The sequence below is a fragment of the Rana temporaria genome, chromosome 9 (genome assembly GCF_905171775.1).
Source record: "Rana temporaria chromosome 9, aRanTem1.1, whole genome shotgun sequence".
Taxonomy (NCBI): Eukaryota; Metazoa; Chordata; class Amphibia; order Anura; family Ranidae; genus Rana; species Rana temporaria.
Genome location: NC_053497.1, coordinates 57,697,426 through 57,712,125, shown reverse-complemented (window position 1 = coordinate 57,712,125; position 14,700 = coordinate 57,697,426). Strand labels below are relative to the sequence as shown.

At 42.3% G+C, this 14,700-nt stretch overlaps 1 protein-coding gene across 2 annotated transcripts in view; it reads right to left on the bottom strand.

The window, feature by feature from the left end:
- Window positions 1-820: 820 nt before the first annotated feature.
- The window catches only part of LOC120913553 (leucine-rich repeat and fibronectin type III domain-containing protein 1-like protein), a 785,902-nt gene continuing 772,022 nt past the window's right edge, over window positions 821-14,700 (bottom strand). For both annotated transcript variants that reach the window (XM_040323557.1, XM_040323558.1), the window contains one exon: window positions 821-1,659. In XM_040323557.1, the coding sequence (XP_040179491.1) occupies window positions 1,137-1,659 (523 nt within the window). In that variant the 3' untranslated portion in view covers window positions 821-1,136. The remainder of the gene's footprint in view (window positions 1,660-14,700) is intronic.

Sequence of the window (14,700 nt, the reverse complement as noted above, 5' to 3'; positions counted from 1 at the left end):
AGACCACCTGTGTGAAATCAGCCTTATAGTTTGGGGTTTAATACCACTTTAACTAAAAGATTTTTGACCAGGCTTTTACTTTAAGCAACCCTCTACGACTTGAATGCTAAAAAAAAGCCTGCCAACATGAGGTAATAGCTGGCTCCAACAGATGACCCCATACATCAATTTTCTTTTAAAGTCTAACACAGTGGGGGCTCCAGTAAGCATACAATAACCATAACTGGGTAGCCTGAGCTGTGCACAACCACTAATACATCATTCCTTTTTTTTTTTCAAGCCACTGAAACTCAAACCGACATTCAGGCTCTAAAAAAAGGTAACCAACAGCTAGTGGCCCATTTGAATTGTTAAGACTGTAAATTGAGGTTAGGGACCCTTGTGTGTTTGGACTGTGGAGGTCTTCTAGTGGACAAAATGTAAAGATATAGGTGGTCCGATCAAGTCCACCTCTGTTATTTTTGTGGACAATTTCAGAAGCTCAATGTAGGTCTATGGATAGGCAGATGTAAACGGACATGCTTGCATTTAAGCCTAATTTTCTGAGTCTGTCCAGGGCCGGTAGTCTGATTTTTACATGCCTTTGTATCCAATTTGGGTTAGCAAAATTCAGGTAACAAAAAACTGAAAGGACACGAATGCCACAAAAGTGACTTCTGTTCTGCTATGATCTGCAAACACGGCTCATGTGAAAGGGGCTCCATAAATGGAGTTAGAATCTGCATCTGTGACTGGGCCAAGATAATCTCTGAGGCTCAAATGGGACAAGTCAAAATTCTTTACACACACTTTTATGCAGTTAGTTCAGGCCATTGGAACATAAAATAACCAAAGAAACATTTATTATCCTTCCTTTTAAGTGCCATTGTTTAAAACCAATTATTTCTAGTTAGCCGTTTTTGTCACACACTTTATATTTAATAATATTGAACCAAAAAATAGTTAAGAATGCAGTAATCATTTTTACAGATTTAAAAAAATAGCTTTTTGTTGTAACCATCTGATCTTAAAAATAGACAATAGGTATGAAGCCGAAAAGACGACTCCTTGCATGAAAATGTCCTTAACAGTACCACAATGACCAGTTCTTTGTCCCTTTAAAAAAGGTGCATAAGTTTGTGGTATTGGTATTTTTGCTAGTGAGAGAGAACGTCGTTTGTTGTTATAAAGGTAGTGTCAGTCACAGTCACTTTTTCGCCATCTGGGGTGAGGTCAACTATGGTTTTGCCTTTCATGGACGTTCCAGAGATGTCCTGCATAATACTGTCTCTTCTCTCATTGAGTTTTGAAGATGAGCGTCCAATTGTACCGCTCTGGCTACCGTTGGTTTGAGAGCACACGTTGGTGACCTTGGCTGGGTTTGATTTTGGGTGGTTATTGTAGACTTTGTATTTCATGAGTAGAATAAAAATGAAGACGAGGACGGAGGCCACAATGATACCACCGATGATAATGATCATTGTTCCACCAAGAAACTGAGCATGGAGGGATCGACACTGCTTATACTCCTGTTCGGTTGTAAATTGTACACAGCCTATCACCCGGGTTGCAGTCAAAGCAGTTGTGCCATCGTCGTATACCGCCAGGACACACAGGTCATAATTACGAGATGACACCAGGTCACTTAGGAAAAACGATTTGCTGGATGATGGAATCATTCTGTAAAGAGAATACAAATTTAAATTAGAACACGAGTTTTCCATAAACCTGCCTTCATTAAAAAGTTTTGACTTATAACTATTTAAAATGTGTCTGAACTAACAGCCCTTTTGACCTGCTGAAAATTAAAGGTCTTTAGCGGATTAAAGCTACCAAAAAAGTCAGTCTCGGACCCTTCTCCTGAAAGATGGATACAACTTTTTTTTACAAAATTAGGGAAATTATGTTTTGTTCGTTTAGTCTAACAGTTCATGTCTGAATAAGGTTTAACAACGCAAAAAAGTATTCCTTATTTTTGTCTGAAAATCTTCTGTGATGAAAAAAAAGAAAAAAGAAGGGGAATCATTAGGGCTTCTTTAATAAGTTTGTGTTCTAACTAAAGTTTGTGTTCCTTCTTTTAAAGCCAACCAACAAGTTGGCTTTAAAATCCTAGTTCGCCTTTCTGGCAAAGCTATAGTTAGGGTGTAACATGAAACACAGCCATAATCTGCAGCGTGCCCCTACCCCCTTTACTGAATCTGGAGGTTCTTCTCCTTGGAACACCCAGTCATTTTATTGCCTCCTACACAGCCATGTCATTCGTTTACAGGATCTGTGAATGAAAAGACTAAGGGCCCTTTCACATGGGTGGACCGTTCTATGGTGACATGTCCGCTGACATTCGACCCACAAAAGTGTGATGGAGGAAAACCCTATTTTTCCATTCGTCTGCGGACCGGATCGGATGACAACGAACTCTACGATCCATCGTCATCCGATTCCCCCCCCCCCCCCCATAGGGGTGAGCAGCACTCTGACAGGTCGGTCCCTGCTCAGTTGTGCAGAGACAGACCTGTCATCTGCCTGCTCAGCTGGGATCGACGGAGCGATCCCCGCTGAGCAAAGCGGAACCCACACACGAAAAGCCCTCTGTGAAAGGGCCCTAAGAGTCCTATCTGCCCCAGTAGCAGAAGGACCCTTAGTTAATCAATATGGGTACAATTATTTTTTGTTTTTGCAAAAGGTGAACTTTTCCTCCCAATAGCTTCCCCCTCCTGTAAATTACCCTTTTTCCTCCCTCCTACTCTGTTCAGTAAACTAAAACTTGTATTTGCAGGGTTGAGGGTGTCATAAGACAGTAATTCAAGATATGAGAGTGTCATGTTAAAGGAGGAGCAAAAGTCCCCCCCCCCCACCACCACATTTGGCATATAATTCTTTTTTGTTGGGGGGGTGGATGGGGGGGATTAGTGGGAGTGGGTACCCGTACCCACTTCTGCTCAGATCGCCTAGACGAAGATTAGTCAAGGACGGCACTGGATCCATATGGACAGGTAGTAAGTGTCATCTTACTAAAAGTAAGCAGCGACAGTATTTGTAGCTCCTGACTTATTTTTTTCTAGAGTGAAGAACCGCTTTAACCACTTAAGGACTGCCTAACGCCGATATACGTCGGCTGAATGGCACAGCTGGGCACAGGCACGTACAGGTACGTTGCCCTTTAAGTGCCCAGCCATGGGTCACGCTCGCGACCTGGTCTGAAGCTCCGTGACCACGTTTACGGGACCCGTTTGCCGCCGGTGTCCCTCGATCGGGTCACAGGAGCTGAAGAATGGGGAGAGGCGAGGGTAAACACACCTTCCCTGTTCTCTGTGGCAGTGTCACTGATCGTCTGTTCCCTGATATAGGGAACGACGATCAGTGATGTCACATGTCCAGCCACGCCCCCCCTACAGTAAGAATCACTCCCTTAGGGAACACTTAACCCCCCCCTAGTGGTTAACCCCTTCACTGCCATTGTCATTGTCACAGAAAACAGTGCATTTTTATAGCACTTTTCGCTGTGAAAATAACAATGGTCCCAAAAATGTATGTAAAGTGTCCGATGTGTCCGCCATAATGTCGCAGTCACGAAAAAAAAAATCGCTTATTACCACCATTACTAGTAAAAAAAATATTAATAAAAATGCCATAAAACTATCCCATATTTTGTAAACGCTATAACTTTTGCGCAAATCAATCAAACGCTTATTGCGTTTTTTTTTATACCAAAAATATGTAGAAGAATACGTATCGGCCTAAACTGAAAAAAAAAATGTTTTGTTATACATTTTGTGGGGATATTTATTATAAAAAAAAGTAAAAAATATAGAATTTTTTTCAAAATTGTCGCTCTATTTTTGTTTATAGCGCAAAAAAAAAACAAAAAAAAAAACAGAGGTGATCAAATACCACCAAAAGAAAGCTCTATTTGCAGGAAAAAAAATTACGCCAATTTTGTTTGGGAGCCACGTTGCACGACCGCACAATTGTCAGTTAAAGCGACAGAGTGCCGAATCGCAAAAAGGGGCCAGGTCCTTTACCTGCATAATGGTCCGGGTCTTAAGTGGTTAAGGCATAGGACCAATCGGCCCTGTCACATAGCTCTGCATGGGCTAAGACTGTAGCGATGTTTAGAACACGCATAGGGCTTTACTTTTGCGCCTAATTTTGGATTCATCCAGTTTTCACCTTTATTCTAGTTCCATTTTACTCGTTGTTGCACAAATTTTAGAGAAAAATAAATACATTTTAAAGTAGTTCTGATTTTTTTTTTTTTTTGGTGTTTCTACTGACTAAGGCTTGACTTGCGCTACAACCTTTAGAAAAACATCCTTTTTTTTTTAACCCACTAGTTGCCATATTTTTGCTGCAATTACTGCTTTGTGTAGTCAGACATGTAGCATTTTTTGTTATTACAAAGAACAAACCATATAGAGAAAGGACAAGTAATTCCAGTGTTAATATAGACAAACAAGCTAGGAAAATGGGACAAGCATATTGCTGCAGCGTTCTGCATTTAGAATAAGGATTAAAAGAGGATGAAAACTGAAGAGGTACTTGCTTGCACATACCCTCATCTCTGTCTTCTGCCAAGCAGATAAAACATTTCAAGATTGTATTGTCACATGAATAGAGGGAGGCATCGGCGTGTCCCGCAGTCTCCAAACAAAAGCATTCTGCTTCTGGTCACATGACTTGGCAGACTGGAGGCTAACTGTTCAAATGCACTACTAGAGAAAGCTGTAAAAATACTGAATTGCAATTACACTTTCTATAGATGGTCAAACACTGATTCTTCCTCTACTATCCATCAACAGAAGCTTCATCATGCTATTTTTGAAGAAGCTTTTATGATATATTGTGTCATTTGTGTTTATAGCTTTTTTTATTGTGTTGTGTGTTTAACCACTTCAGCCCCGGAAGGATTTTCCCCCTTCCTGACCAGGCAATTTTTTGCGATACGGCACTGCATAATTTTCTTTCAATTTATTTTTATTGGTCTATTCTTAAATACAAAAAGTTTGCGATTAAACAAGATTCTATCACATTACATATGTATTCCTATTCATTATTCAATGTACAGAATCTGATCAGTATCTATAAACCACATTATCAAAATTTCGTACAATATGTACCTTCATATATTCTACTGTCTTCCATTCTCACTCATCCGATCACACATTCGTACATCTTTAAACAAAAGAAAAAAAAAAAAGAGAGAACCACTCTATTCTTTCCCTTTCTTTATATTCAATTTTATGTTTCCTATGACCCTTCAAGTGCTTTCTATTTTTCCATTTATAAATATTCTTTCATTCTATTATAGCACCGAAATTCATCCCATATTTGCCATAATTCTGACATTTGACTATTTATGTATCCTTCTCTTATCTGTCTTTCAATATATTGCATTTAACTTCACTTCACATATCCAGTCTGTTATGTTTGGGCTTTTATTTTCTCTCCAATTACGAGCGATTATTGTTCTGGCTGCTGATGTCATGTGATGGAAAATATCCTTCTTGATACTCTTTATTGATTCTGGCATCAGGGATAACAATGAAATATCTATATTTAGATTCCTCTCTATTCCTGACACTTTTTCATATATGTCATATATTGTTTTCCATAATTTTCTCACCATATGACAATCATACCAAATGTGGGTTTAACTGACAATTGCGCGGTCGTGCAACGTGGTACCCAAACAAAATTGTCCTTTTTTTCCCCACAAATTGAGCTTCCTTTTGGTGGTATTTGATCACCTCTGCAGTTTTTATTTTTTGTGCTATAAACAAAAAAAGGAAACATTTTGAAAAAAAAAAAAAAAAAACTTTTTTAGTTTTTGCTATAATAAATATCCCCCCCCCCCCAAAAAAAATGTCTGTCAGTTTAGGCCGATATATATATTTTTCTACATATTTTTGGTAAAAAAAAATCGCAATAAGCATATATTGATTGGTTTGCGCAAAAGTTATAGCGTTCACAAAATAGCGGATAGATTTATGGAATTTTTTTGTGGCGATCAGCACTTTTTATCGGGACTGCAACATTGCGGCGGAGAGATCGGACACTTTTTTGGGACCAATGACATTTTTACAGCGATCAGAGCTAAAAATAGCCACTGATTACTGTATAAATGTCACTGGCAGGAAAGGGGTTAACACTAGGGGGCGATCAAGGGGTTAAATGTGTTCCCTCAGTGTTCTAACTGTGGGGGGGGGGGGGGGTGGGAGTGACTAGAGGAGGAGACCCGTACCTGTACATTGTTTTGCGCAGGGCTGCCAACGTATATGTACATGTGCCAGTCGGGAAGTGGTTAATAACATACACCTCTCACATTTGAGCTAGAAAAGCAAGCTGCATTTGTTAAACAGGTGCCTGGACATACTTCAATCGCACTGAAATTCTTCTTGGCTGTATCCCAGAAGCCTCCTAAATGTGTATGCAAATCACAGCGTCTAAGAAATAACACACTTGTCAACACCCCCCAGTGCAATATTTTAGGCAACAAGAGAGGTACCTGTTGCATTATGCCAGTGGTCCTTGGGGCACAATTCCTCCCACTGACACCAACAATGGGGCACAATTCCTCCCCAAGTCTAAATGACTGTAAACTGGCCCTTTGTTTGGAGACCCCTGCATTATGCCAAGCTCTGGAATGCTGTAAACCTGAAAGTAGAAGGCCAACTTTGGGAGTCCCTTGGGCAAATAAGGAGTTCTCCCAACCTGATTGGACACAGCTAATCACTTGGTTAAAGAGCCGCCTCTTTGGCTCTTTACAGAGATTGGGGTCATGCTGTGCCCTGGGAACACAGTGCAGTCGCTGCACCGCCATATGACATCGTCCCAGAATGAGAGCCGCACTGCTCCACTATCATTTGACGGTGGGCGGACGGCAGGTGGTTAAGGATGAAAATGCCTATATGGAGCCGCACATCTCTGCAAACACCAGGTATAAAAAAAATGTAACAGCCTCAACCTGGGCTCCAGCCAGGCAACGCCCCGAATGCATTTCACTCTGCTCCACGAGGCTTAATCATAGGGAACAATGCTTGCCTCCACAATGTTTGCCATACCAACACAGGAAAGGTGGGCATATACAACATTTTGGCAAATTCCTGATGAACCAGACACAATTTGCTCAGTGGGTGGCCCTACTTTTTGTGAATGAACTCCAAGTATATGTAGCTGCTGTTCAGGTATTGACAGCTACCATTGGCAGCCGACAGAATACAATAGCCCAGCAGGGGGATTTGTACATCTGCCCTGTTAAGCGTGGATTTTAGGATGTAATATATTGGTACCAAGCACCCCCAACAGCAGCTGTCAAATTCATTAATTAGTTTACAGAGACCTGTGAATATATAAACTACAAGTCCATCTGCCACTGAAGCAGAGGGACTTGTAGTGCTCAATGAAATACAAGTTTGGTGATCACCACTTCTGTGGTCCAGTCACACTTTCTCCAGCTCACTAACTGAAAGCCCATACCTCAGAATAGTCTGCAGGAGCCTGGCACTGCTCCCGTGATCCAATGACTTATTTTTTTTTTGGCTGCAAACATATGCATTTATTGTATTTTTTTTTTGCAAAGGGTGGACCTAGTCTTTAGCCCAGGTTCGCACTGGGCTGCGGGAATGAAGCCATGCAAGTTCAGCTAAACTCACATGATTTCACTCCCGCTTGTCAGTCACGATTTCAGATGCGATTACAGAGAGATCTGTGCAGATCGCAAAAAGTAGTACAGAAACTACTTTTTAAAAATCGGTGCGGCGTCTCATCAATTAGGACGGTGCCATTGCCTTAAATTGCCGCCGATTTGACATGTCAAATCTCACCAGTGTAAACCGGGGCTAAATGAAAGAAATCTAGAAGTTTGTCAGTGTATGACCAGCTTCAGAGCTGTGTAGGACCATACTTGGAGCACTCCTATATGCATGTACAGGGCTGGAATTACCATTAGGCACAGTGGGCTTGTACTTATAGGCAGAGGTAAGAGTCATTTTTTTGTTGACAGTTGTCGGTCATGCGTTTTTTCCCCATCAGAAACTCAGTTTTATCCTTTTAGGCATGGGCGTTTTATGAAATCAGTTGGCCTGTGTGCAAGATCATAGGTTGCTTGATAAAAAAAAAAAAAATGCAGTATACTTGGTGCCCCACTCAGGGCGCGTGTGCACCGCACACATGGATGATAGGCCACCGCCTATAAGCTTTAAACTTCTTGCAAACAAGGTCAAGACTAGTAAAATAAAAATGTTATGTGCAGATGAGGTGCTCCCAAAGGTTGCACTGCTACAGGCTCCAATAATGGAAATGTAGAAGTAAAATGTAACTCTCAGCAATGATTACCTTGGGGTAAATGCCCTCTTACCAACCCTTTTCTTCTGCAGCACGTAGCTCTTTGTGAACACACAGGAGCCTCCTTAACAATCTCCTATACTCTCTATTTTTTTTTCACCAAGTCACAAGCACCTTTGCCTATAAAGCGCAGTGTCCTTGATGCCACACCTGTACACTATAATGCTATAAATATATTCTAACTAATTGTATTCCATGTTTTCTTGAATTGAAGGACACTCTGTTCCGGATGTTTTGGTGGTATTCATTCTCTTTACATGCTGTTCTGACAATACTCGCTGCATCTGTCCCTCAAGTAGGGACACATTCCTCATTGTTTCTCTACAATTACTTTATCTGTGTTATGATTGGATAGAGAAATTAATCATCTCCATACAAGCTTCTAATATATCTGTGTTTAATTTGCTTTATAACTTTGGGAATCAGGAGAATTCAACATCTTCTGCAATAACTGGGACCAATAATACACATTAAATGCTTCATTTACACAGGCTCCTAATTTAGATTAGATTGTCTGTCCTTTATTACATCTGATAAATGTCACTACACTCTGGGGTCTTAACAGATTTTAGGTGGAACTTCAGCAAATCTGGTGAATCGTTTACAACAAAGCAACCGGTTAATTTAAAGCAGACCTAGGCAAACTGCAGCCCCAGGGCCGCATCTGGCCCTTTGGCTGTCTCTGTCCGGCCCGCCATGCCGTCACTGTAAGCATGCCTCTCTGAACATATCAGATCATTGAATTCAATGGGTGAGTTTGACAAGTTGTGCTGCTTGGCTCTGCACCCGAGTGAAAAAGGCCACAGCCACGGTGGCCGTGGCATGTGAACAGCCCCGTCCTTCTGTTATTTTACAGTTTGAGTGGACAGTTCCTATTACAAAGCGTATCAAAATTATTTATATCATATCAAAATTTCTTATAAAATGTAGCCATCCTTTTTCTTTTTTTTTTTTAAAGTGTACATTAGATAAAAAACAAATTAAAACTAAAGTGTGTGTGTGTGTGTGTGTGTGTGTGTATTATATATACAAACTTGAAAAATTATAGCTAAGGGGGCAAGGGAATTTAATTTGAGCTGCTTAGGATTACCTAAGTGGTTAAAAGGGAACATTAAAGAAAAAAAAAATTGTACCTGAAAGGTTGCTTTAATAACCACACAAGGACCAGTCGCTGCAGTTATACTGCTGCAGGTTGGCTCCCCTGGGCAAAGCTCCTTCATGGTACGTCTGCTGCTTTAGGGGGCGAGTGCGACGCCAATGCACCTGGCCGGCGGTCGCGATGCTGCCCGGCCACTTGCGATCGCTCCTGACATAGACAGAACAAAGATCTGTCAATGTAAATAGACATATCTCCGTTCTTTCAGGGAAGGAGAGACAGATCTGTTGCACCTAAAAATTAGGAACAGTGATATGATCCAATCCCCCCCACAGTTGGAACACACATGAGGGAAAACACTTAACCCCTTGATCGCCCCCTAGTGTTTACCGCTTCCCTGCCAGTGACATTTATACAGTAATCAGTGGCTATTTTTGCACTGATCGCTGTATAAATGTCAATGGTTTAAAAAAAGTCTGCTGTCTGCTGCAATGTTGCAGTCCCACTAAAAATCGCTTATCGCTGCCCGTTTCTCGTTAAGAAAAAAAAATTAAACAAATAAAGAAGAATTGAGAGCCTGCAAGGTTTTGCCTGTAAGCGATTGTCGGGCGTTGGACCCTGCGGAGTTTAAATGCTGGACACTACGGCACTAAGGCATTTTTCTGCAGGGTGCTGTACAGGTCTAAGGGAGTGGACCCTAAACATGAAAGGGTACCCAGTCCTTGAAGGTCCAAGTAACAGGAACCCGCCGTGTAGGGTGAAGATTGGGCCCTTCGTTTCTAAGTAGCCCTGCTCCTGGACGGGCAAGTTATTGTGTCAAGCTAGCTAAAGGCTGGACACCTGTGTGCAGTCACCATACGGGGGAGTTTTAGGCTAGCTGTGGGTGTTTGCAAAGTGTACCTTTTTTGCTTGTGTCTGGCTGTTTTTCCTGTATGATGGCGCACGATCGTTTGTGGTGCACGTGTGTTCGCAAGATTGCCGCTGTACTCAGCAGTTGTTGTTTGGTGGCCAGGGCACATGTTCATTCACAAGTGTCGCCGTGCACAGCAGTTGTTGTTTGGCGGCCATGACACACGTGCATTCGCACAAGCGCCGATGGACTTGGCAGTTTGTTTGGCGGCCATGACGCACTCCGCTTCGCCATACGTGCACAGTAGCCTTTATCTGGGCGCACAAAAATTGGCGTCATACGCAAATATAGTCACGGCAGTCTGCCGGAACCATGCACGTGCGTGCGCACAAACAAACATTCCGGCCGCACACCCAGCTTATTTAAGCTGTGTAGGCCAAGCATGCAGTGCTTCCAGAAGGCAGCTGTGGGACAAGGTTTTCCCTTTTTATATCCCATGGATCAAAGGTTCGTTAAGAAATGGAGCATGCCAGCCATAGATGCAGCTGTCTCTTCTTAAAACAACAACTTATCCTGTGGATAATGCACAGGGCTTGACGGACCCTGCTGACAAGAAATTGGAGTCATTATTAAAAAAACGTATTTTTCTTTGGCCATTTCAGCTATTCAGCCAGCTGTTGCAGCAATTGGTATCTACTAGGGTTGTCCCGATACCACTTTTTTAGGACTGAGTACAAGTACCGATACTTTTTTTCATGTACTCGCCAATACCGATTACCGATACTTTTTTTTAAATGCAGCCATGTGTCCCTAGATGCAGCCATGTGTCCCTAGATGCAGCCTTGTCCCTAGATGCAGCCATGTCCCTAAATTCAGCCATGTCCCTAATGCAGCCACGTCCCTAATGCAGCCACGTCCCCTATTCAAATGAAAGATGTTGTGTTCCCCCAGCGCTGATCAACTAGATGTCGGCAGTGGCGGGGGGGGGGACTTTGCTTTGTCTTAGGGACTAGGCGGCAGCAGCTCTCCTCTTCTCCTACAAGGACTGCTCTGCTCTCCGCCCCCTCTCCACCTGCACTCCACCCCCTCCTCTCCACCAGCTCTCGAAAAAAAAAAAAAAAGGTACCGATACTAGTATCGGTATCGGAACAACCCTAGTATCTACCAATCCGTAAAGGATCAGGGCAGACGGCCTGATAGGCTCAATCAGGAGGATGATCTGCCTGAAAGTAAGACAGATATTCCTTGAGCCCTGTGTTTTGCTGTTGATGCCTTTTTTAAAAAGGGATTCAATACAGCAGGTTTTAATTGGCTCTTATCTGTACAGGTGGCTTAAGAACTGGTCAGCCGAGCTTCCTTATGAAAAGCTATTGGCAGGTTTCCCTTTTCAGGGGAAAAGTTCATTGGTGATCATTTGGACTGATATATCCAAAAGGATTTCCGGAGTGAAGAGTTTTCTACTTTCTGTGAAGAAAAGCACCAGGCGTCCCTTGTTTAAAAACTTCAGGCACTGCTTCCTGTAATGTCTTAGGAAGGCAGTTCGCCGCCAACAGGGCGCTAAAGCCAGGGGCAAGCCACAAGGCCAGGGCCAGGGCCAGGGCCAGAAAAGCCCTGAGCCCAAGATTTTTCTAAATCCAGGACCAGGCCCTCCTTTTGAGGAGACGCCCCCACTCTTATCGTGTGGAGGAAGGGCTGTTGCACTTTGCGGACATGTGGAGAACAATAATTCAGGACGAGTGGGCCACCTCAAATCTGCGGTTACAAGCTGGAGTTGCGGAGGGGGGTTCCCCTCAGAGGTTTTTAAGATCCATCGTTCCCCTGGATCCTCCAAAAATAGCTTTTTTGCTTCAGGCACTACATCATTTAGTGCATCAAGGAGTAATTGTACAGGTTCCAGTATCCGAAGGAGCGAACGCGGTTTACGGTTAAACACCAAACTGGGTCACTGAACCAGTATCTACTAATCCAGTCCTTTTGGATGAAGTGTGTCCCCTCAGTTGTAGCCTCATTCCAGATGGAAGACTTTTTAGCCTCTATCGATATAAAGAATGCATGTTTACACATACCTATCTTTCAGCCTCATCAGAGGTTCCTGTGACTTTCAGTAGAGGGATGTCATTTTTAGTTGTGGCTCTACCCTTCGGGCTTGCTACAGTTCCTAGGGTGTTCGCAAGGGTCCTAGCACCAGTACTTGGTCTTTTAGGGGCCTGAGGGATCTTGGTGCTTGGGTATCCAGAGGACCTTCTGTTTAGAGATCACTCACCACAGACTCTAGAACAGAGCATAACATATACAGTGCAGTATTTGAAAAGCTTAGGCTGGATCATAGATACTGAAAAAGGTCAACCTTGAGACCAGCTCAAAGTCTAAAGTATTTAGGTCTGATCCTATATACGGTTTAAGCAAGAGTATTCTTGTCACCGGCAGGGATCTGTGTCCTGAAGAATCGGGTGCGTCAGATAAGGGACACCAGACAACCTTCCATTCAGCTCTGTATGAGTCTTCTAGGGAGGATGGTATCCTACTTTGAGGCGGTGCCCTATACCCAATCTGCAATCGGAGGAGACGCTTTGGTAGTTCCATGGAGCCAATACTCCCTGGTTTATGCTTTCCCTCCGGTCCCTCTCCTTTCACATTTGTTGCACAGGATTCAGGGAGAGGGAGTTTGTCATTCTGGTGGCATCCGCCTGGCCCAGAAGGCCCTGGTTCCCAAAGATTGCGAGACTGACACTTCCACGGTGCCCCGATCTACTGTCTCAAGGTCCTATATTCCACCCCAATTTACAGTCTCTAAATTTGACGGCATGGTTTTTGAAGCCATGGTGTTAAAGGACCGTGGCATCTCGGGACCAGTGGTGTCTAACCTAGTGAAATGCTAGAATAGCTGTCACTAGGAAGATCTAGCATAAGGTCTGGAAGACTTATATTGCTTGGTGTGAAGCCAAAAAATTGCATCCACAGAAATACGTGATTGGGAGAATTCTCTCTTTTCCACAGTCAGCTGTAGAAATCAACTTGGCTTTGAGTACAATCAGAGGTCAAGTTTAAGCCCCTATCAGTATTCTTCCAAAGGCTTTTAGCCTCCCATTCACTGATCTGAACCTTTATGCAGGGGGCAACTCGTTTGCTTTCCCCCATTAGGTCACCTATGTGTCCTTGGGACTTGAATTTGGTGCTGTCTGTGTTACAGAAACAACCATTTAAACCCATCAAGGAAGTTCCATTAGGCTTGCTGTCACCCAAGCTAGCCTTTCTGATGGCTATCATCTCGGAGTTGGCAGGCCTTTTATGCAGGGAACCATACTTGATCCTTCACCATGAGAGAGTCGTGTTATGACCTGTTCCATCCTTTTTGCCAAAAGTGGTGTCGGCCTTTCATTTAAATCAGGACATTATTTTGCCTTTTTTTTCTCCCAGCCTCGTTCGGCGGAAGGTAGATGACTGCATTCTTTGGACATTGTCCGGGCAGTCAAGGTTTATTTGTCTAGATCTGCGGCGATCCAAAGATCAGGCTCTCTTTTTTGTTTACCAAAAGGACCCAAGAAAGGACAGGCAGCTTCCATTGCCAATTGGTCATTCGGGCTTACGGTCTGAAACCTAAAGCTCCTCCCTTTAGGTTGAGAACTCATTCTACCAGGGGTGTAGGAACCTCCTGGGCTTTTTTGCCATCAGGTATCTGTGACTCAGATTTGTAAGGCTGCTACCTGGTCTTCAGGGCATACGTTCACAAAATGTATCAAGTGGATGTCCGAGCAGCTGAGGATTCAACAACATTCGGCTGCAGTGTTCTGCGGGCTGCAGTATACAAACTGGCTATGGTTTGGCAGGGTGTCTCCCTCCCATCAAGGCTATTGCTCTGGGACGTCCCAGCAGGTAACGAATATTATCCTGACTTTGTGTCCCATGATGTATGAAAAAGAAAATAGGATTTATTTCGTCATACTTACCTGTAAAATCCTTTTCTTTATGTACATCATGGGACACAAAGGTCCCTCCCCTCTTTTTTGAGGATTCAGTGCTTGCTACAAAACTGATGTGCTTGCTGTATGGGAGGGGTTATATAGGGGATCACTTCCTGTCAAAGACTTTGGTCTACCAGTGTCCATTCACCTAATATATATATATATATATATATATATATATATATATATATATATATATATATATATATATATATATATATATATATATATATATATATATATATATATATATATATATATATATATATATATATATATATATATATATATATATATATATATATATATATATATATATATATATATATATATATATATATATATATATATATATATATATATATATATATAATATATATATATATATATTATAACTCAGCAGGTAATTAATATTAGCCCGACTCTGTGTCCTATAGTGTACTCAAAGAAAGAGATTGTACAGGCAAGTA